At 37.0% G+C, this 24,882-nt stretch overlaps 1 protein-coding gene across 6 annotated transcripts in view; it reads right to left on the reverse strand.

The window, feature by feature from the left end:
• Positions 1-24,882, reverse strand: part of LOC118274256 (histone-lysine N-methyltransferase ash1) — a 39,127-nt gene that overhangs the window by 13,656 nt on the left and 589 nt on the right. For 3 of the 6 annotated variants that reach the window (XM_050707113.1, XM_050707115.1, XM_050707109.1), the window contains exons 2-6: positions 24,694-24,777; positions 24,319-24,386; positions 23,520-24,074; positions 426-617; positions 39-174 (exon numbers count right to left, since the gene is read on the reverse strand). In XM_050707113.1, the coding sequence (XP_050563070.1) occupies positions 39-174; positions 426-617; positions 23,520-24,074; positions 24,319-24,384 (949 nt within the window). In that variant the 5' untranslated portion in view covers positions 24,385-24,386; positions 24,694-24,777. Of the gene's footprint in view, positions 1-38; positions 175-425; positions 618-18,144; positions 18,766-19,300; positions 19,551-23,519; positions 24,075-24,318; positions 24,387-24,693; positions 24,778-24,882 lie in introns of those variants that run through there. The other 3 variants (XM_050707123.1, XM_050707121.1, XM_050707119.1) reach the window with 3 other exon arrangements.

A 24,882-nucleotide genomic window follows, 5' to 3' on the forward strand; every position in this document is an offset into this window, starting at 1 on the left:
CTATACTCTAGTTGTTTAATAGTGCACAGAATTCTCACCATTATCAGCAATCGACTTGTCGTCGTTATCCGGCGCGGCGTTGTGGACAGCAAAGGTCGAGAAATTGGGCTGTTGCGCCGGCGCGCTCGATGTTTGTTCTGGAAATAGTTCCGCAAGGTCTGCATCGTCGATGATCTGCAAAATATATTTCAGTATACTGCCCCAAATAGACACAGTAAACACAGACTGCCACCTCTACCTATCTATGTAATGTTTTCTAGGATACGACGAGCACGAATCATGTGTGATGGACAAGTACCTCACATTTTTCATCATATTTTGAACTTCATTCGAAATGAAAAGAATCATGTTGCAGTAACCTCGGTTTTTACAGATACAGAGTCATAAATCTAACAAGAAACTTCCTAAAAAGTTAATGCACTTACTTGTAGCGGACAGTCCGCGGCCAGCACGGCGTTGGAATCATCAGGTGAAGCATGCGCGGAGCCGCCAGCAGCGTCCGCCGTGTCCGAGTCCGACGACGATGACGATGAAGATGATGAGGACGAAGATGACGAGGAACTGGACGAGGACGAACTAGTTCCACACGCCACACTCTCCGTCGCACCCGAAGCGAACTAAAACAATAACAACAACCAACTTCATGCAAATGAAGGAAAATATTTCATTATTCTAAATAGCACCCATACTTTAGCATTTCAATTCTTTGCGCATAAATCAAATCAATATTCAATTTGAAATTACATGAAATATTTTAATTATGTACCTATTATGCGGTTAGTAGTTGGTTTGGTTAGATCAAACGTAGTTGTAGTAAGTTGGTATTGCAAAGTATTTCAACGGGACGGCGAGAGGTGCGATTAGCGCCCAAGATTGATTTGGCGCAACCAGTACCGACAGCGGGGTGACGCAACATAGCAAGTAAGTTCCTCGCTGACCGCAATACACACCTTAGCACTCGTAAGTACCCATTCAGATCTCATACACAGCTGCATAAAATTTAACGATCACCAATCGAGCCTTATAAACACATACATTTGTAAAGTCAACTTTAATTTGACAAGTTCTGAAATATAAACGTGACTGCGGCTATAATGCACTTAATTAGTTTGGAGTTGAGCCATAGCATGCAGCAACGATTATGTGGACCGTGCATGTATTTGTCCTTCTATTCCCAGATTGCCTTTTCAAGAATGAATGTACACCTCACGATTCTCGATAGTACAATGAAAGCAAGGGATTTACAACACACTCGTATTATTTAACTTAAGTAACACGGCTCGATCGGTGTAACTGGTTCGCGCTCGCACGGTTTACTATAAGCTAATAATAGGGAATGGCCCTATCTCTATCAACTACCATTTACTTGGTTCGCAGAAATTCAATAAGCACTCGGATCCGTTAGAGTCTAATGAACCGGCAAACATTTCATAATTTGATCTAAGAAATGTATAATTTTATTCCCGATGTAAACTTGTAAGAGTCCTGTAAGTTCGAGAGGCCCTTGTGGCTCTTAAAATAAAACAGTTAGACGAAGAACCAAAAGTGCAAACTTCCAGGTAAATAAAAGGGCATTGTTTTTGTAATTAAAATAGAAAACTCATTTTTGTTTTGAAACAAAACAAAGTTTTTTTATTGTTTTTGCACTTTAGTGGCATCTGTACAAAGTTGCTCAATTGTCCGAAACAAATATTATGTCGTTAAAAATGGCGACTTTCATATAAATTAAAAACCTAAATGTATTTATTTATCATAGCTGGTAACATGTACGTATGAGTAAACGATGTGGCGACGTGTGTGTTGTTTTCACCATTAAGTTAATTCTCCGAGGGTGCTAATCAATAAGGCGGAAGGGCGACCAACCCTCGACACTGGAAGGGGTTGAGCAAGTGTCGCGTGGTCGCCGGCCTTATCACGGCTAGCATATCAAATACAACGGAAACAACCGAGTACCGACCCTAAGTCCCACAAGCAGGCAGCTCGTGTAGACAGCTCAGGTAAGAATTAACCCCAAGTACATATACCGATTTAATACAAAAATACCTTAATTTGCAACTGTTCATGTCGTGTGCCTATTGAAAAAAACTGCCGTTAACACGGAACAGCTCCTATTGTGAGTCACATCTAATGATTGCGGACACTAACCAGTAATTGTTTCAGTATAAAACATAAGATTATAATAATTGATTGAGATTATAATGCATTATCGCGGATACATCTCTGAGATTAGAAAAGCAGAACTATTCAAATGCGTTTATAAGCTTCGTAATGCTACCTATAAGTACATGTATTGGAGAGATATCGATCTGTTGACTTGCACGGAACTAAATCTTACAATAGCTGTACATAGACAAATATGAAAGCGCGGAACATTTGAATCGACAATGGGATAACAGTACCTATCTGAGACGGCGCCGACACGAATATCACATTAACGACCTCGTGATCTACGGAGATTTATATCTGACAGCCAGCGCCAAACAATCGGAAAATGTGGAACCGACTTGATCATGTTTTGTATATTTACTATAATAATTGATTAAAGATTGAACATTTTGAATGACATCAGATTTAATTGCCATCATAAACAGGCATGTCCAACTATAGTGGTCATAAACCGTTGATAAAAACTAGTGGTGTAAGTACCTAAAACGTTAACTAGTAAACAACTTTTTATAGAAGGTTCAATTCTATGAGTAGATGAGTTCAAAATGCGTAACGGCATTTTATTAAAACGGCAATTTGTACAAGCTTTCCATCTACAGAGTAAATTTTGGTCAAATCATGAAAAATCAAACCACTGTTTCCATTCGATAAATTTTTGAGTCACAAAGTAAACAACAAGAAAATATTAAAAACTGAAAAGACAAACAGCCTTCAAAATACCACTGCTCGAAACATGAGGTAGGTAATTATGATTTAATTTATTCATAAAATGTTGTAAGATACAATACGTAAGTTTATGTTAAATCCATTTTTGCCATAAGATCGGCAAACATTTGCTAGATATGGTCGTCGACCCCGCGCCTAATGTTGAGAACAATACACGTGGAACGCTTCAGAATGGCTGAACACATCGAAACATACCTCAAATTAAATCGACTGTATTTTATAATGGACAGTACATAAAAAAAGGACCTCGTTGTCAAGCGTTCCGTGATGGAACGTGTTACAATCGTAACAAGGAACTATAAAGCGGTCTTTACGTATTATCTACTGTAATTGAAGGAGATCTGAAAACAATAAAAGAACAATAAAGTAATTGGCTCTCGTAAGTAAGCTGTGAGACAAGGCTATCAATTGCAATGCTTTCGATTCAATATATCGAGATGATAAATAAAGAGTAACGAGACAGAACGAGGAAATGTTGTGGAACGTTGGCCGGGGAGGCCGTGAACTTGACTGTGACAGACTGTCGAGCGTCGCGCCTCCGACTCTGTAGCAGATAGTCGCAACTATGCGTGTGGCGAGACTCAGCTCCACGAAATCAATAAACGTTCTCATTATCTATTGAATAAACGATAATATTATGTAACAGTAATCGATACAGAATATACTCTTCCTTTCTACCTCGAAAGTGATAAATAATTAAATGCTCAATTAAAATTATCTATTGTAGAATAAATAATACAACTATTTCGTACCTATGTGTATGTATCTACCCAAAATATTCAAAGTTACAACAGACAATGATGTCATTGGCGAAATTAGTTTTATTTGCAAAATGATCGTCGAATTTGTCAATGTCAATTTTATAGTTTTTTGTGTATTATAAAAAGTACTGTTATTGTTATTGAGAGGTGTTTTGAATCAAGTGCCAATCGCTGAATATTACTTGGACAAAGACGTGGCCTTTTAAAAACTATGTTTTAGTCTAAATTTTACGTAACTTTGTAAATTTTTATGTTTGAGCCTATTTATTTCACGTGACAAACACTACATTCATTCTTAAAAATGTGATGATTAATCACGTCCAAATCGGAGTTTATGCCTCACCGTTTTTTGTCGACCACCATATTTGTCCAAATATAGTCTTACAATTTTATTAGGTAGGTACACAATACTAATTATTTGAACGAGTTCAAAAAAAAACAAGTTGGTTTTCCTCTTATGAGTCATCTATTCTCATATTATTAGACAGATTAGCAACGAACTCGAGTGTTAACAAGACGTATAAATGCAATACAACAGCTAAAGTATTAAGTGGGTAGTTAGCCTGTTGACAAACTTCTGTTTATTGCGCGATTGTATGGCTGATTTAAATTCCATTTCATTATATTATTAGTACATATTTGTGCAATTGGCGACAAAGACCGGCGAGCTTGTCTAGGGCCATTCTTATTTGCAGTTTGTTAGCGATGGTTTCATAACGTCCAACATTACTCGCGGTGCCGGCGCGGCGGACCGGCTGGCGCGCCTCATGACGACGTCGCTACAGGCCAAAAAGACCAATCAAAGTCCTATTCGACAATTCATTTTCTCCCTTACATGCCACCACAAAAAGATCTTAATCCTTCGTAGTAATCGCTCGTTACAGCATTTCTGCAAAGATTGATAGTGCGGTACGAGGCCGAACGCTCACGTAATTGGTAACGATTATTAAGAGAATTTATATTCGATAAGTTGACAGGTCGTGGCTCGAGTTAAATTCAATTTAAGCTGCGGTTGGATTTAACACGTGACATGTTTACGTACTCGTTTCGATTAAAACATATTACATACCTAGATGGCTGAATGTATGGAGAGATAAATACCCACTACCGGAAATCTCTGCAATCGAGTAGATAACGTTGGAATAAATTATGTTCGGTGGAACATTGCGTTGAGTTATAAGTTACTTTTTTCCAGAATTGTTTGTTTACACATTTGTAACATAAATATTGTATTAATTTACGCACAAATAACCAAATTGTATTTTTAAAAAGGAGATTAAATAATTTCAATTATACGCCCGAAATTGATAAGCAATTATTGATCTCGACAGAATATCTTTTTTTTTTTGTTTCAAATCAAATCTTTGATTTGTAATTAATTCCTGACATTTGCTTCTTTTGAATTTAAATCAAAAAGTCTAGATCGGTTATTAATTTTAATCATAAGTTTGATCACTAAATTACACATAATTATCTAATTAATAAACATGGCTAAGAATTGCAAGACTAAACTACGAAGAGCTCCGTAGATAATCGCAATCGGCTATTTACAAATGCGACTTGCGGCATGGCAATGCGGTATTCCAGCATGTATAGCACCCAAGCACAGCGCTAATAGGCGTTTCGCGCCAATTTATTTTCAGTTTTAGTTTTTGTCGTCACACTTGCACCTACGCTTTATCGACAATCTAGGGTTGCACTACAATGCTAAGGATTTCTTGCAGTCTCTCCCACACTACTGCAAATACACCACAAAAACCTAAGGCAAAATGACTAATAGATAAACAAGTTTACGCAACGACTTGACATCAAACAAGTTGAATTGAAATAGACTCCGTAACTCGCCTTACATGTAGTTAAAATATTAATTGGCAGCCCTGAACGGAGACGACTATCCGGTGGCGGTTGATTGTACTCATCAAGGATTTCTGCACTCAAGGACGATGGCGGCTAGACGATCGTGGTTGTCGAACGCCTCTTATTATTTCTCTTCAGACACATCTTGTTTTTGTCTTGACTCATTTATATTCATGATACGTATCGACGGTTATCTCTATAAATTAAAATATTTCCATTCGCCTCTGATGGAAATCTATCGAGCGAAATACTTGAATATTCGTTAGACTATAGATAGATCATGTTAATCTTTAACGTCGTTAGCAACTTGGTTGACGTGTTGAAATATTTTTTATGCTGGTCACAGGACTTTAATGATGACAAGGAACATAGACACTATAGACAGGTAGGGAATAAATATCATGGAAGAAATGCTCTAATGTCAAAACAAAAAGCCTTTTCTGTACTATCAATTTCTACTAATAATGAGTTGAAAACAAATTGTCTTTTTTAGATTTTAAACACTCTTAGTACGTCCACGTAATAATATATGACGTAGCATAATTCCGCCGTCCATGTTACGACTGCTGTAAAATCACTGTAATTAGCGGCTACTACTTCGATGCCATTAGCCACCTATTTGAGTTGAAATGATATCGAGCACAGTCCAAACAAGCGAGCGGTTGTGGAGATTTATCTCATTGCTCAGGGCAATTTATTTAAAGTAGTTTTTGTAAATCAACAAAAACGATTGACTATGTTCTGTTCACGGGTTCACTCACCTCGATATTTTCGAATGTGCGAACCTCATTGTCTGCTACTATTTTTTGTGGCATATGGCTAGTTCATGGCAATGGCAGATGCTAAATATTACACTGCTCGTAATAATAATGAGTTGATACTTTTCTTGGATTTTGTCGGAGCTTGGCAATGATATGTTATGAACATATCATCCAGTGAACAATGCAGTTACATTTGACAAGGCAGTCGTCGAGTCAAGGGTATATGCAAATACACATCAACAAAGCGCATTGCTCGGAGACCCAAAAAATAAAACGACGAATATAACATAAGGACAAAAGTACCTACAACCCAACAAATCGTTCGGGTTTGTGTGTCCACGGGCTGATTAAAATGTTTCTTATTTATGTTATTTATATTAAGTACGTATACCGAAAAACTATATTGGAACATAAGTAATTTATAATTAAAATATTACGTTATCTTTATGGATAAATTTATTAAGGACATGAACATGTGTGAAGTTTTAATTAAATATCAGAAGTATTGTAAGTTGTGAGTAAATTAAAATTAAGTTTTATAGTGAGTAGGTACCGAGTACTGGGCAGTGGGACAAAAAATATAGTTATGCATCAGCTGCTCGTCATCCGGTGCAAGTGGGAGTTAACTCAGTTATTGGGTTAGTGAGGCACTCTGTCTTAGACTAAAGGCGTTAATTAATTTTTATAATTAACAGAACGTATTTTACTAAATATTCAATAACAATTGTGTATTAATGTTAATTTACGATCCTTCTTTTAATTGGTTTTATTCTTCACACAGTCACACATTCGCTGTGAGCTCTAAAATGTATATAAAATCACATAATACCCTTTATTATAAACGCCAAACAAGTACAATTCATAAAGAAGACAAATATCGTGACGTTACTTTTAATGGATACGTCCTGGTGAACCAGCGTAAGTAAATAAGAGTAATTTGCAGTGCACTTACATACGCCATATAATTCAACAAGGAACCCACGCGATATGTATAAAAATAAATACCACTACAATTACGACCACTTAAATGTGTACCGGATATCTTCAAGAATGATGAGTAAAGAAAATAATTGATTCGACCCAACAACCTTCTTTGGGGCCAGTAAACGGTGGCTCTTATTCACCCCAAAAGTAGAATACAGTTGAAATTATGAAGTTACTTTTATCAAATTGATTTACTTAAGTCACTGAGCACATTGAAATGACCGACACATTCATGCCTTTCATCAGTTAACGCGGCATACAACGTCTACAGCTATACAGTAGCGATATAATTTATTTAGGTGTCCATCTGCCGCTTACATTAAGCGCGAATTTCGTGTTATTTAAACCCGGATACCCGGAGCGCAACAGTTTTATTACGGCGTTAGCTCCATCTGAACTTCCTAGCTGTCTGTCTAAATTAACGACGATGTAGCAGATAGCTGCTACATTAAACATCTGACTCGTATACTACTATACATAAACTATCTAGTTTCTTTCTAGAAACAAATATATTGGATCATAAAATTTCGTTTTTCAACTAAAAATCTATCTGTTTCGTCGATCGAAGAAGAATCATCGTCATCTACATCATATAACCTACATAATGGAAGAAGAAAACTTGTTTGAAATTATAAAAAAAAATGCTAACACTAGACTACGATTTCTCCAATTTAAAACGCCGCATATAGCAATTAAAAATTAATAAATCAGTTAGGCCGGCCTATTATCCGTCAAATCGTTAATCAAATTACGTAATCCATTATCTTTAGATGTTGTCATTACATTACATGCTAGTTTAATACAAGATTGAAACATACACCATGTACGAGCACATAATAGATGTCAATGTCAAAACGGCTTCTAATTTTAATAAAACGATACTTATCGTGTTGATATAATTAGACGTTCTCAACATTATATCGAGTAGAAAAAAGTATTATTATATTACCGAGCACATGTGCCGTTTAGCGTGAAGGTCATTTACACGACTCACTGGAACTCAGACGGGACGCAACGAATAATGACATCATTATTTTTCAGAGATCACTCGATTAAGTAGGTAAGTATCGGGCTTGTACACAAGAGCGTGGTACATGGTGTGCCAAGTGAACAAACCACAACATTAATTTATTACGAAGTAGACGCCTTACAATCATGGAGGCAGGTAGATACAGTAGTGTAAATAAAAGAGACAAATTTTATTGTACACTTAAATCTAATGTGGATATAAACCCAATAGCATACATTAAAGATTTAAGTAAAGATTTTGAAGTGAACGTTCCAGTGTAGGGGCATAATAGAGATAAATAAATAATAACTTAGGACTTTAGCTTCAGTTGCAATTGCAACATCCACAAAATGCACAGTTAATCAACTAATGCAACAGTTATGACTTGCGGTAGTGTACGGATAGAAACATATGTTAAACATCTGAAATCTCGTTGACCTAGCGACCGGATTAAAGAGATTAATTTAATGTAGGTTGGCAAACGGGTGCGGTTAGAAGCTAACAAATAAATCACGTTCCCGACCGGGAACGCCCGAGCCAAAGGTGGTGACTGCAGCCAATACAATCCAAATCAATTAGGATTCTTATCTCATGACTAAGTTTATCATTGGCAGTACAATACATATTTAAGTACACGTAATACCCCTTTTATATTGTGATGTATTTGGTCATGTCAACGTTAAACAAGTCCAGAAAAATGTCCATCCAGCGTGGGTTGTGTTGTGAGCTCAAGGCTTGTTAGTGAATTAAGTAATTGAAACAATCAAAGTTTATTATGGATTCTATTACATGCGAAGGATCTCCGTTAAGTAAATCTCCTGTGGAGTTGTATTGTCCATCTTTATGTTTTATAATCGTTAATAAAACAATGTACATTTTAGTCAGACATTCGTGAGACGTGATGTCACTCATTCGCTTTGTCATGTTGTGCACACAAGTGCTTGCCGGCCGAACCGCGCCGAAATAAAAACATGATGATGTTTGTGGGTTTATCGGATACATTTTAAAATTAATGCATATAAACGACCAAAAGGTAGATAACGAAACAGGAAAATTGAAATCTGAATACTCATTCATAAACACTAAACAGACTCGCGCGTGTTATTGTCAGGTTTATCCTGTGAGTTAACAAAAATAGCTCTTTGAAGCAGGAACCTTATCGATGCCATGAAAACAAACTAGCTGACGGGAATTCCGTAGTGCATATACCTAATACTTTATCCTGTTTAGAAGACGAGACTGGCCAGAAGAAAGTAATGAAACAAGATTGGGGTAGAAAAGGTATTTCTTATGAAAATAATGTAACCTGGTGATCAAGTTAGAACATTCTATTGGTTTTCAATTTCATAACATCTTCTTGTTACGCTAGCTAAACATCACTTATTTAAAGATGTCCATTACAGAGAAAGCATAAAACGTGTGTGAAAGGGGAAGATTAAAAAACACAAGCAAAAAAGTTCATTACTACCTAATAATTTGAAACTGACATTATTTTAGTTGAGATTCAACGAATTGTCATACGATAAGTATATGCATTTGTTTGTATTTCTTTATCTGTTCTAAATGTCATAATATTTCCTGATCACTTTCTCGATACGCGCGTTTTTTTATTTAGCTTCGGTATTATGTATTGTTCTAAAGATCTTAAACATTTAACGCAGCAGCGCCGCTGGCGCCTAAATACAGTAATAGTCGTAAAAAAGCACCGCCGCCGGCTAGTTGTACAAAACATACCATGTCCAAATAAGATTCTACGGTATCGTTACCGCGATTTTATTAATGGCGTATTGATAAAGCACAATAAACAGAACATTTTATTGTTCCGACCCACGTGGGTTTCTGTGGCTTTGTTTTATTTTTTTGTACGATGATCCGAGGGTTGGCCTGTTCCAGGCCGACGCACATCACATAGTAAGCGGTGCGAGCCGCGCCGGCGCCGATCCGTCCGTGACTTGGAATTAGGCGCACTATTACCATACCTGCAATCACAATCTACCGCCACGGATCCCGGCTGCACTTAATTAACGCGTACACATTTAGGGTGCGAAACGAACGGAAAACCTCGTGTAATAATACCCCCAACATTTAATAACATTCGTGCGTTAGCCGAAGGCGTGTTTGTTATGCTTCAGAGTGCGATTCAGAGCTGAGAAGGCTGTTTTAATAAACTTTCATTATTATTTGACGCGTATCAGACTATGAACGAAGACTCGGATGATGTTAATTCCCATTTATGTAAAACACTGCATTCCTATTGAACTCGAGACAACCTACTCAATAACGGAACTTTGATAAGCACTGCGAGGAAATCGTAATTACATTAAAGTTTATTGCGCTGCGGATTTGCCGGACAAGTTTCTAATACATGAACATTGAACTGCTTTAACATAACTTTAATTGAATGAATAATATAAATATTAGGAAGTAAACTGAGTCCTGAATTATTTAATTAGGCGTCGGTAATACATTTTATAATGAGTCGAAGTATTTTGTCCCTCTAATTAAAACTCGAAGAACACGAATTTCATTAATTTACCTGAACACGGAGTCCACTTGCAACCCGAAGGCACAGTGGCAACATACTTGTCGATGACATGATAGCAGCCTGCGACTTCCTTATCCGTTACGCGATACGATCTGCTTAAGAACGACGTCTCATTTGAATAACTACCGACCTGCATTTATTACCTAAGAAAATAACTGACATCCTGATAAAAAAATTCCCCACTGGATAAAATGTATATTATAAGCAGTGAGAATTTAATTAATGGATAATAAATATGAATTTAAAATAGTTAATGTGAAGTCGAAGACAACTTTTATTTCATTCTTGATTAGAAAGTTCATAAAAGGGAATCAAGTCATGGAAACGTTGAGTCGTTAAAACAGTCGAGCCAGTGTGTATCGGTGGAGATACTGCCATTAATATCTGTGTAGCATTTACGTTGGAATTCTCTAGAAACTCTCCCGGGTTCCCGCGAGGTTCAGATCGTGACTGCGCGTCGCGTCGGCGCAATTTGCTTACCCATACAGTGCCAGTGTGCGCCGCTCTAATCATGTGTAAAATATTGCCGTGCCTCGTCACTACAACACGGAATCAGGACGGCACGTCAAAAGTCACAGAAGTGCAAGATTAATTGACTGCGATAGCTGCATCACGATTAAGGTCGTCGACACTATTTACTCTGAATACATTATTCTTACCTACACAAAAGTTTTTGATCATTGATGCGCTTTTTATTTTGAAGTTTGCCTTGACAAAGTAAGATGATTTTAAAAACCGCTGCGCTATATACCAATGATGTTACACTAATGCCTGCACCCATAATAATTATGTATTTTAATCAAACTGCTCTAAGAGACCACGCTACCTGACACTGATTGAGTTGTAAAACTAAGATTATCTAGAGCCAGCCATTTTCACCGAACAAAACCATTTCATAATAATAAGTGTGTAGGCAGCATAAAATAACCGGCAAAGTAGTCGTTCAAACAATTCCCATATAAGCGTAGAAAATCGGCAAGATCAAGTTGAACGCGTGACCTTAAGTCGAGTAACGAGACGGGTGTTAGTATGAGAGGCGCGAGCTAGGGCTGAGGGCCCATTAGAACAATAGTAGCGCGCAAGAAGCGTGCGATCATAAAGTTACACCTACAATCAGCGCGAAGCCGTAAGAATACCCGACCTGCCCTAACTTAGCGCCGCGCCGCCACTCTTCGGCGGTTTTCACTGAGCTCTGGGCTCTGGTTAACTTGACATTACACGAACATTTCATTATCAGCTTTTGTCTGTCGTAACGTTGTTGTTCACACGACCCGCGTGTATGGGTTACCACAAAACATAAAACAAAAGCAATATAATTTATAAGGCAAAAGAACTTTTATTTGATTTAATAAGGTTTTGAAATCATTAATCATAATAATTGGGAGGACGATAAAACCACAACATCATTTCACAGAAATATGTTTCGAGCTGAGAATTTGAATTTGCATCAAAGTGCGATACAATTTTTTTAGTTTGAAAATAGCACAAATTCCTTGTGAATACTTGGCAAGGATCCCAAATTCCTTGAGAATAAAACACGTGTACACAAACGAGAATTAGGAAGGCTAAACTAATACAAGATTTAGGGTGCTTTTCCACCACAGATGTGCTATGCTACGCTGCTGTGGATGCGTTTGACTTCCACCAATGATATTCATAGATACATATAGCTTAGCACTTAGTAGAAACGGACTCAGCTAAGCTATGTTTCATATTATGGAAATTGATGCGCGCTATGCTGCTTCCCTTCTATCAATACATGGCATACTCAGGCTGCAGTGGAAACAGTCACATAGTTTCACAGCTTAGTTATTGCATTTGGGTAGCATAGCTACATAGCTTAGCTATTACATTTTGGTAGCATAGCCACATAGCACATCTCTAGCGGAAAAGCATCCTTATACTTTTATGTCAGATTTAAAACGAGGAGATTCGACAAGATGATCGATTAAATAGGAGCTTTATTCAGCAACTACAGCTTCATCAACATTATGAAGGGAAGTTGTAATTTCAACCGATTTCAGCTGAAATAACAACTATACACCACCACTGTCTGCATCAAAAGTGAATAAAAAAGTTGATCTGATAACCTGAAGTATGTATGTATATAAAATTAGTCTCAGATCTTTTTGTTTACGGCTCGTATTGGTTCACAAACGGAGCCATAAAGGTGCTTTGCCACGCTCATCGTTTGTGGTGTGTAAAAAGGGTGTGGAGCAATCCTGCTAAGGCATTCCCACGCATACAGGCCGACATACGCGGATACGCCGGTTCCGATCACCGCCCGCACTAATTGAGTAGACGATGCTATGCGCGACTACCAAGGACGCTAAACCGACCTATGTCGGTAACGAGATCATCTGGATTATTAGGGTCACATTTTGAAATGCAATTTAAAAGTAAGAGCCAGACCTCTTAATACATCTAATACTTAATACACTATGTTAAATTGCTTAAGTCCTAAGCACCTAAGCCTACATCAAATCGTATTTGTTTTTATCAAAACTCAATAATTTAATATGGACCTTTTGGATGCAAGGCCACAAACAAAAATAAAAAATGTTGACTGGATCGATTAAAGTCAATATTTAAAGTAGTCGATGTCGAACAAGTGACGCTCATCTCAATAAAGATATGACAAGGTGGGGTTACGAACAAAACAGATGCTAGTCCCACGACAACATGTTTACAGTGTCTTCCCTTTTAAAATATACTTTTTGTAACACTTATCACGTAAATAACATTTACAGGATGTACGACAGAATATCAACGTTAAGGAGGACTTATTTGTTTAATTATTATGATATAAATGACAGAAGCTAAATAAGGACATCTTATTGTTCAGAGAATCATAAGTAACGAGACAACAGCAATCGGTAAATGCTGCGTGGGCGACGATTATCTGATGTTATCGGTACCATTGCTCCTCTGAGACTTGATGCCTAACCATAATAACATGAAAGATTTCAAATGTAATTTCATCGTCATAAAGAAAATAAGAAAATATAAAAAGACTTTGGCATGGAATTTGACCAAAAATATTGCACGGAAAACTTGTATAGATTTTGCAATTTGTTTAAAGAATGTGGTTTTACAATTTAACTTACATAGGCTCAGCACACAACAGAGATAAATCTAAATAAAACCGCAATAAAACCAAAGATAAACGCGAACCTCTTTAACAATACTTCCCTATTAGCTTGGAATATCTTTAGCCAACAAAAACCGCAAAATAATGTATAAAATAAGACCTTGTCGTGGAAGTAAACAGTGGTCAATTACGGTGGTAGCGCCCGGCTCTATGGCGCGTTCAGAAACAATCGAAGCGGTGCGATGGGCGAGATACCAGACGGTAATAACTCTAATGGCGAGATAAGACCGCCACTGCCGCGGATACATGCCGTACCGACCACACAAATGTATTTCAACAAAGTGCGTACGCAAAATTTTGATGTGGCATCGGATATTGTTTCTGAATTAACGCTAATTTGATTGCCGAGTACATTCCAAGCTCACTGACGGGGCGTAAAATTCCTTTCACGATTTTAGTACTTTAAAGTTCAATCAAAATGGTTCATGCATTCCAACTGCTTTGTTTATTAGCTGTGCACATTTATCACAAGTAGTACATCTACGATGACTATTGGTAATCGAGTGTGATTTCCTACGTCCGTGTGGTATCGCTCCGAGTTGCGCTGCGACCAGCGGGACCAGTTTACGCCGACAACCATGTAAACGATTTATTCCCGAGTCTCGTTTTGCATTACCCGATCGGAAGCCAGGGCTGGATCAGTCACATAGCTCCGTATTGCAGGTGTTTACATGGCATAAATAACATGAGAATATCCTTTAAATATTAATATTACCATCCCTTCGAATCTGTCAACATTGAACAGGGGATGAATTATAATGTTATGTTTAAATATGACGTGTGAATATTGCTTTACATTATATTAAATGAATTGACTAAAACCAAGTTTCTTTTGAGTAATGACTTCATGGTCATCGAGATCGGTTACAAGACAGCCCTGCTAAAGCATGCAGTTGTCGCGGGGGCTTTATTAAACGACGATGCCATGGTAAGACGGCCGTTGGACCGGCTTATCCCGATTCCCGATGCACCCTTCTCACTGTTCTCAATACGCAATGCTTGTTTAATACTTGTTTATTTATCTAATCGCAAGAAAACAAGTTTCGTGCAATGACAGCTATTAATATTCCGTTTATGTGTTAGTACTTATTTTTTACTATTTATTTTCTAATAGAATCGGAGGTGATTGAACCTGTGGTTATGTTCATTTACGTCAATAAAATTATATTATAAATTTATCGCTGTAAATTATTTCAGTTGAGCAAAATAATCATCAACTAGAGGCAAAATACAACGTCCCAAAAAATAATAGCAACAGAGAAAGTGAATCTTTCGATGACAAGACAAGATCATAAACATTAGATAATGATCACAAGAAACACAATGAAGAATGTTCTTATAAATATTTAATTGGCACATGAGGACGGCCTGATTGGACGCGTTTATTATTAATACAACAGGCCCCTATGAGGGTCGGCGAATTATTTATAAAGAGGCCGATTGAATATGAGTATGCGGCGATGGTGCATATAATCGATGTGACCGAGACTGCGAGCCCGGTGCGGTGCAACACGTGACAGGACCGCGAATACTAAGTCGATCAACATTTTTCATACGACGCGTCGCTAGCTATTAATTACACGCGTACTTCTTATTTATTTATTTGTCCTTCACTTGTTTATAAGAATTACTTAGAATACAAGAATACAATATCATATAACGTCTTCAGAATTCAGTATAAATTATTTTAGGTTCAGTTTATTAACAAGATCAAAATAAATAGAATGCCACACAATTCACAGGCTTTTAACCGATTTAATTTTAATAGTTTCATATCCAGCGTCCACGGCGGAAAGTGGGAACACAACGCGTTAGATTACACATAGATACTTGGAATAGACAGGGATCCAACCGGTTCAAATAGCAATTCCAGCAAATCAATGCCTTGTATAATGAGATCGAGTATAGCAAACGACTGTGGTCGTTAACTGCGGTATCTGCGCATCGATTAAGAACCAACCAAACTCACTTCGGATGCCATTGCGCACTTTTTGCGGATATCACCAAAAGCCGGTGGTTGCGCGGCGACAAAGGTGTCCAACCGGTTTACGTTACCGCCGCCTCGCATCGTCATAAGCGCGTCTGCAAATTCAACACTCGTCAAATACCGCAAAATGCAATACAACCGCTATGTCGTTGCGGCATTAATGCACACATTCATCAGCGAAATGTCGCCTATAACCTGGCGGCCTAATAAAGCTCAATAGGTAACCAACCGCGTTGCTTATTCTTATTGCCATAAGAGTGGTTTAACAACAACATTTACGTGTTTCCAGTAAGCAGTTATATTACCATTAGGTACTAAATTAATATTAATTTAATTAACGAAATATGAGTAAATAGAAATGATATCGTCGCCCGAATGATCACTTATTTTTGTTTTCCTCAACTGTTACGTAAATACAAACATCGTTTATTATTAATAGAATCAAGGACAAAAATTATCTCTCAATAAAGATTTAATTGTATCAACAACATTAGATGAGCCTGATAGACAGACAATTAATCAAAATACGTCATTAGAATTATGCTACAACGCAATAGCAAAAATATACATAGGTATCTAGGTAGAAGTACAATTGAATAAACTGCATTGAAGCATTAGATGAAACTGAATACGTTGCGTAATCGGTCATTAAAGCAGATCGTTATAATAACGGCGGGATCGCTCTCAATGACAAACAACGACTCCATCGAACAAAAGAATACTGAAGTACATATGCATAATGAAGACTCGTCATATAGTGTGCTGCTTGCCGTATAATGCAACGAGTTGCGTACTCCACACAGTCTTCACCGACTATGGCATGGCAATCAACATCGTTCTGTATAAAATTATTGAAAATCTGTGTGAACTACACCAATTCCGCAAGACGTTATTTGCGATATAAGTTAACCAAATACCAGATTTTATTATTACAGTATTTGTCGATTTTCCTGTCTAGTAAAATATGACCAGGTGCACAGCGATCACGGAAATATTATGTAAATTCTGAGATGGGTACCGTAATCTCGTTAAAGCCATTAGATAGGTAAGATAAGATCAAGCAGGGCTTTAACGGCGACCAACATCAATCAGGATTGCCTTCACTTTACTAGTAAATAGTAGGTAGCTTTTATTTTGATACTGGTTTTATTTCAACTAAGGCGCTACCACATACTAAGACTGATTATGTTATATTAAATGTTGAATAAGTAATTGAAGCAGTCATAAATTAGTGAGACGACCTTGATCGCGGTCAAGAGTATTTCTAACGTTCCTCATTTAAATTTTTATAGGTTTCAAGATTATAAAAGATAGTGAAAGAATTTTTGAATAAAATAATTAAATTGTTGTTATGTATTATTAGCTATTTACATAATTTATACTCCTGATAAAAGGAAACTGGTTTATTAGTGTTAACATTAACTTCAATGTAATTTTATTTGAATTGATTAATGTCCGTGATACCTCCTAAAAGATGTATTGCTGTAAACATCAAACAATAATGATTATCTGACATCTATGTTAAAGATAGGCAATTGTGGTGATGTGAGTGCGTTCCATACTTCCATAGCAAAGTACGCCAAGTGGTCACGCTCGGTCGATCACAATTTCACGGTCAAATAGACCGAGTTTGATTTGTCTATTACGTGGCACTTTATTGCTTCCATTTGAACAAACAAGTTCAACGGACAGCAGTCGATATCAATGTTAACTTTCGTGTAACTGCGGTAGTTACGTTTATTAATTTACTAGCGTATGTAATTTGGATGTGTTCTTGTCGCATTTGTTTATTTTGAATTTATCTAAGGTTCATCTTTTAGGGCGGAATTTCTTCTGTTTGTTTTGTTTTTTTTTGTTTATGTTAAGATTAGCCAAATTACTGTTTTAATTTCTCCTTCGATAACATCGGTAAGAAAGCACAGTTTAGTAAACAAAATTTCAATTTCGAACCCATTCTAAACCAAACCTAACTTCGAGAAATTTGCAGCAACGAAAAAGAAACACATAAAAAAATTATCTATCAGCCATGAAGCTAACTAGGTCTTGTGCATGTATAATGTGAATTACATGAGGCGTTAATAGGCGACGTGAGCCGTGAGTCACACGTGTGTTGTGTTATTATCGATGCGCTCGACTGCTTATGTATGGGCGCGCTGTATACTAGTGTTGTGTGTAGCTAGAGGGGTAGACGGAGCACCTGGCAGTCATGTTGGTCGTGGTACGAACTGACGAGTTGGCTGACGTACTCCCAAACTTCTCCGGGCGCCGTCCAAGCCGATGTCGCGTTCGCGGCGTGCCGCATCATGCCCGCATTACGCGCCTGCTGCTAAGATCGCGCACTCGGCTTCTAATCCGATCTTGTGAGCACTTCACTCGCACAAACACTGTCCGTAACGCACCAGTTAGTGTTACGCGGGCGGTTACTTCTCGCCGCTCACGTCCACTAGCGTTGACGAGCTATTTATATTGTTTTATCCTCAATCACGCGCAACTAGGTCGCGATCTACATCACACACGCTGAAACAGATTTATGTCGGTACGAGCCTTAGCACACCTTATTGTAAACAATTGCCCATAATAAAATTCTTGCTTGCTCTTGGAATTATTGACGTGATCTGAGGTACATAGTTTAGTGAATGGCCAATTTGCATCAATTATCTCATTCTGTTTAAAGACAATAAATTAATAAACAATCTTAGTATCCTAAATTAATAAGAAAGTGAGTATTTTAAAATTGAGCTTTGTGCTCTGGATTACTTGTTAAAATATTAATCGAGTTCCCATGATTAATTCAGCACTTACTTTATTTTTATCAACAGTTCATAATTGAATTATTATTAAAAATATTTTTATAGTTAGTTAATTCATCAACTGCTTTATGAAAGTTACGAAATGCAATTTATTGTAAAAAGAAAACAAATGCACCGATATGATTAGTGCAGCGATGCGCGCAATCACGGAACGAATCCATCGGCGACGCGCGAGCCACTGATAACGCGTGACCTTGGGCTGCGCTAAACGTTTGATAAGGGAAATTCGGCGACCGCCCCCGCGCCGTTCTCAGCCGCTTATCATATGCCTTGTTTGTTTTGCATGAAATTAGTGTCGCGGTCGACATTATAATGCGATGACATGATCACGAATTAATGAACTGTTGCCTAGTGATAACCAATGTCAAATTATATGATTCTCACCGTGTTTTCAATTTCTATACGTACCATAATTAATTACTACTCTTTAAATGTTTTCTTGTATAATTATTAGAACTAATTAATTACATATTTATTATCGTTCACTGAATTTGATATTCATACTTTCAATCCCAAGAGCATCAAAAATCTTACTGGACTAACCACAAATCTTCACATTAACACTAAAATTCAATCCCGTAAACACTTCAATTACTTTTAATTATAATATTTATGTTATGAACGCTTGTTGCACACTATAGCACATGATCACATCAGCCAATCAATCGAAGACGACATCGCGCGTGTGTACACATCAGACGGGTGTGTGCGGCGTATACGCGTTCGAAGCACCGCGTACGCAAGAGGTCGGAACGCGCGCGCGCGTCTCGCCGCGATCCAGCTAATGACCGGCGTGGCGCGTATTCGCGACCCCCACTCCGCCACCGTACGCGCGCTATCAAACCAGTTTACGTGAAAAATTTTAATTCCTCAGTGCGGGTGACGACCGGTCGCGCTTTCCTCGCACGGCGCGGCCTCCCCCGGCCACGAGGAAAAAGCGCAGCGCCCCCGGGGGCGAACCGGAAGTGCACCGCGGCCGGCACGCGAGCCAAGCGCACCCACCGCCTTAATTAAATGCTGCACGCTGCACACCTACCCCTTCGTAGCGTCCTACCCTTATGCACCACCTACCATTTCTATTACTAACACAAATTACTATTTTATTTAAATTAACAGTAACAACTCCGCCAGTTGTAAACAATTTAGATGTAAAGAGAATAGAGTTCAGAGAATGAAGCCTTTAAGCATAAAGGTACTTAAACGGTTTTGTTTTTCGATGTCGTCTAATAAGCAACGTTTAATAATAATAATTAATATTGAGAGTAGCTGTAATGATTTGCAGTAGAAATTAATTCAGTCACGAGTGAATAACCGCTCTACAGACGCGGTGTTATGATGAACATCGATCTAGATACTTTCACGCACCTACCGCATATCACATTAACGCACATGTGTATAATGTAGTACGCACGCACCACGCAGGTATCGCGGCAAAAAAGTTAATGTCCATTTTAACAAATGATGAAAGTAAATTGAAAGTTCTTAAGAATTGTTGTTTCAATAGAGCATTACTTAAAACTGCTCAACGAATTTCAGCATAAAGGCGTTAATCGTGGAAAATTAATATGCCACAATCTTTAATATAACAATGATCTTATTTACTACTGAAACTTACCGAATAATGATCGAATTAAAATTTGACTACAATTATAACAACAAAAACAACGTCACAGAAAGCCAGATGCTATTAAAATTATTCAAATACAAAGATCGCATTACACAACTGTCTCGACGCAAATACCATAAAAGGGGATACATTGGCCAAGCAACTGGCACTTTCTCATAAATAGAATGAACTTATGTGGTAACAAAGAATAATAAAATGTGAAGAAAAAACTGGACCAGATTAAGGCGTCACAAAGAGTTTCTTTTCAAATGAACAGTAATTCACCCATACATTAAAAGCCCCCTAACAAAACTTGCGAACCCCTCAACGCATAAACAAGTTAAACAGTTACAGAGCTTTGGAAATATTGTTGTTAAAAGGACGGAGTTATAATGTGTATTAATAATCCGATTTGGAAAGGAATCATCTTTATGCGTAATCTTAATTCAGTGTCGTTAACGTCTGAAATGTTTACTCCGTGGCGGATCCACTGAGTACCAAAGAATACGTAGGGTTGTAAAATAATTTAAACATTTTACAGTCTACGAAATTCATATTTAATACTTTAACGTTTGAATAAAACTTGAGCTAATAGAAGTTACTAAGTAAACGTTAACCTAGTTACCAAAATATTAACAGAAATAGATTTGCGTGTCTATTTGACATGAATGCACAATGCATTTACATTCAGGGTCAAAATATCAACAATAGTTTTTGGTCCTTTCATACATACATAGCTGAAGATTTAAATTTAATTTAAACTGAAGCCTATTATATCATATACGAGGTAGGCAGGCGGTACAGAGCCACCTAGTGCGATACTTGGGTAAATGCTTTATCTTCCATCACATTATTGCATCATACAAGTAAGCTGGTTAAAGATACCTTACTTTTGTCGAGAATGTGGTGTGTTCTCTAAGGTGGAAACGAATTAACGCAATAGTTTTTTTTTTTTTTTATATTACTGGATATGTTAATATTAAACCAGTAAAGACTGTTCCTAGAATCGGGTTTTTTGAACTGGGGTTGACCAAGGGTTTAAACAGTTTTTTAGTACTCGCATCGACCTCATCAGTGTTTAAAACTGATCATCACAAGGGCACGGACTCGAGTCCGTGGAAATCAATTTATTCAATAAAAAAAAAACTGATCATCATTATCAGTGAACCTGTCTTCTGTGAAGAGGTCGCCGGTAACCTACTCACCCGGCGAAATACAATGCAACCGTTCACACCGGTTTCCTGTAAGGCCGTGGTATCACTTCGGTCGACTCGGGCCATTCCTTGGCGATCCATGGCTCTCCCACATTTAAAAGCTACTTTAGTTTTAAAAGGTTGAGAGCTACCCGTCTCTCTGTATCTGAGCGTACATTTAAGGGTCCTCCGGATCGCTGGTTTGTGCCTGACTTGATTTTCATATAGTAGTGATATAGTATGATTCTATTTCCATCTCAACGTCAACCTAACTAATCCTTTTATACACATGCGAAAAAGGGAGGTTTATTTTTAAAATAACATATTATAATTAACATTCAATCAGGCTCAAGGGACTGAACGACGCTTGATGCACGCGTCATTTGTCGCACAATGTTGCTCACGACCATGAGCCCTAGTTGTAGCATGAAAGTAATCGAATTACCTCGTCAAATAGTTGAGTCAATGAGTAAGCCGTAAAGCACAATAATAAAATAAGTATGTTTCACGAGAATTATAATACCTACAAAAATAGATTAAATAATATAGTAGCATTGTGATTTTTTGTTACAGAATAGTTGCCATGACGCGGAAAATAACACCTCACAAAATTCACAAAAAAACTATCATAGTGTAGTCTAAAAATAGTCTTCTTTATGTTTTTTAATACTACATTAGTTCACTGTGGAGCAGTGGAGACGGATATAAAAAAATAAACTTATTTTAATTACGAATAATTCGTCATCATTAGTCATTTTAATATATTTTTTGTTGTAGAAAATTCATGTCTGATATGCCATTGATTACTTGACCAAATTGAACAAAATTGAGCAATGAGCAAATTGGAATACATTGCTCTTTCCGTGGGTGTCGGTAAGCGCCGACTGAGGGACTGCATGAACTGCAGACACCAGGCAGTAGCACTCTGACAAACCTCATCCTACTAAACCTCCAACCCGCTTACCAAGCACGAAAATTATGGTAAATCCTGCTTAATATACGGGTAGCCCATATATAAATGTATTATTTACAAGACATCACTGTTCACTGATAAATACACATATCTAAAGTTTCTTATTATAATGATATAAAATGGCCCCTGTATAATGATAATATTCAAGCAATCCCATTTTGTGTTAGGGGTTGAAAACAAAATCTTTGTTGCATAATATTTATTCTTTGGTAGACATTCAATAAAGCATCTGATTAGGATCTTTCATCTGTCCATCAAGTCTACTAAAACATTAGAAGAATTTAAATATATTATTAGTACCTAATGCAGAAAACGATAAAACATATGTCACACAGGTACCATATTATAATAATTAATTACAAATATATATAATAAATAAACAGCTAACAATGATTATATTTGTTTCACTTATAAAACAGATACTGAACTTCTGGTAGATCCAATCAGAATAGCTTTGTATACATCAGGGCCCATCCTATCTGCTATAATACCTGTTACATTCAATTTTGGTTGAATGATCTCAATACATCACCATAGAAAACCTGTGACAGTCAACTGCTGGACTATTGACCTCCTCTACCATGAGAGGGTTTGCCATAATATAAGCAAAACTGGTTGGATATTACACTTTTTTAAGTTTATCAGAAAGTACTGCTTTTGGTCACCACTAATAGGTTATCATCCATACTCTCTCTCCCAGTTCCCATAATATGTAATTATATAATACATGTCATAATAAACAAAACATGTCTTAGGTATATTAAGAATTGTCTCCTACCTATTGTACTATGTGTGCCAATAGGCAATCATAAATTATCACCAACAAGATTTCCTTCTAGGACAAACTTGACTTGGAGCCAAATACTAGTTCCTTTGTAACAAAATAATAGTCACGGCTATCATAGTTACCTATCTTCAGGAACTAGATTAATCTAAGTAGGTAACTATTTCTTTTAGTTTTGTAATATAAAAAGCTTATGCTAAACTTACCTTAGTTCTTGGCCGCCCCCTTCCTCTCTTCATGTCATGTGTAGATTCATCACTTTTAGTTTTTCTTACATTACTTATGCTCTTGGAGGTACATTGTTTATCTTTGTTTACTTTTGTCCCACTATCCTTGATGTCACATAGTTTTCTCCCATCTTCAACATCGTTTTTATTAGTACTTTTCAGCTTTGTAGGTGTTTTAGCTGAACATTTTGATGGTAATGATTTAGAAACTGCCTTAAGTGGTAAATCGTCATCACTTGAAGAATCTGATGAGCATTTACTACATGATTCAGAGCTTGAAGTAGTATCAGAAAGTTGAGATTTCTTCTTCACTGGTGTTCTATCCTTGCTTTGACTTTTATTATTAGTTATTTTCTTTTTCACTGATGGTTTACTGGTCCTTTTTGGTGATACTTTTCTCTGTGGTATAGCAGCAATCTTTAATTTCAAACCAGTGTCACAGGAAGTTACTGAGAAGTGTGCCTTACGTGAAGCACTCTGTTTAGCATCGGAACATTCCCATTCACTTCGTGACGAATCACTGGAGCTGCTATTCTGTAATGAAAGAAATAAATTATTTTTAAATGAGAAAGCAACAAGAATAACAAAAAATATGATTATGGCTTTGAAATGAAATTAGCAAGCTCAGAAAATAAAAAGAAAACATCAAAATCTTTTTCCAATAAAGATATCTTTTTTTAATGTGATAGTGAGCAATGAAAACATTCATAGGAAAAGGACATTACTTTGCTTTTTTTATATAATAATTTGATTTAATAAACATAATAAAACAACCAACCTCAGAATCACTATTTGAGTCTGAATCACCACTTGAATCATGAGTTTTTGGCAACTCAGTGCCCATTTCTGAAAAATATAAAATAAATGCATTGAACACAATTGAAATACTACAGTGACCAATACCAACTGTATTATCTTGATGTAACCATGAACTTGTTAAATAACAAAAACATTGCAAAACAGAAATGTGCAGACTTTGGATGACATTACAACACAACATCAATGATAATCTTATCAGCATAACAAGTATAAAGATGAAACTATTGAAAATCATGCAAGACAACATTCAAATAAACTATTATTGAAATGGATAATAGCTGGAATAGCTGGTAATGACGCTATAATACTGGCTACAAATGGTTAGGGTACTCACTTCAAGGTTGGTCAAGATGTTTCCAAATACAACAGCGTGATTGTCTTCATTTCAATCGCAAATTATCCATAATATTATAATTGTCTGAAATAAGATACCAAAGTCAATCACAGCAGCAATCTCAAAGCGTTATTTTGAGAAATATTTCCACTCGACATAATTTGTTGAAATGACAGATCTGACGACACT

This window comes from Spodoptera frugiperda, chromosome 3 (genome assembly GCF_023101765.2).
Source record: "Spodoptera frugiperda isolate SF20-4 chromosome 3, AGI-APGP_CSIRO_Sfru_2.0, whole genome shotgun sequence".
Classification (NCBI taxonomy): Eukaryota; Metazoa; Arthropoda; class Insecta; order Lepidoptera; family Noctuidae; genus Spodoptera; species Spodoptera frugiperda.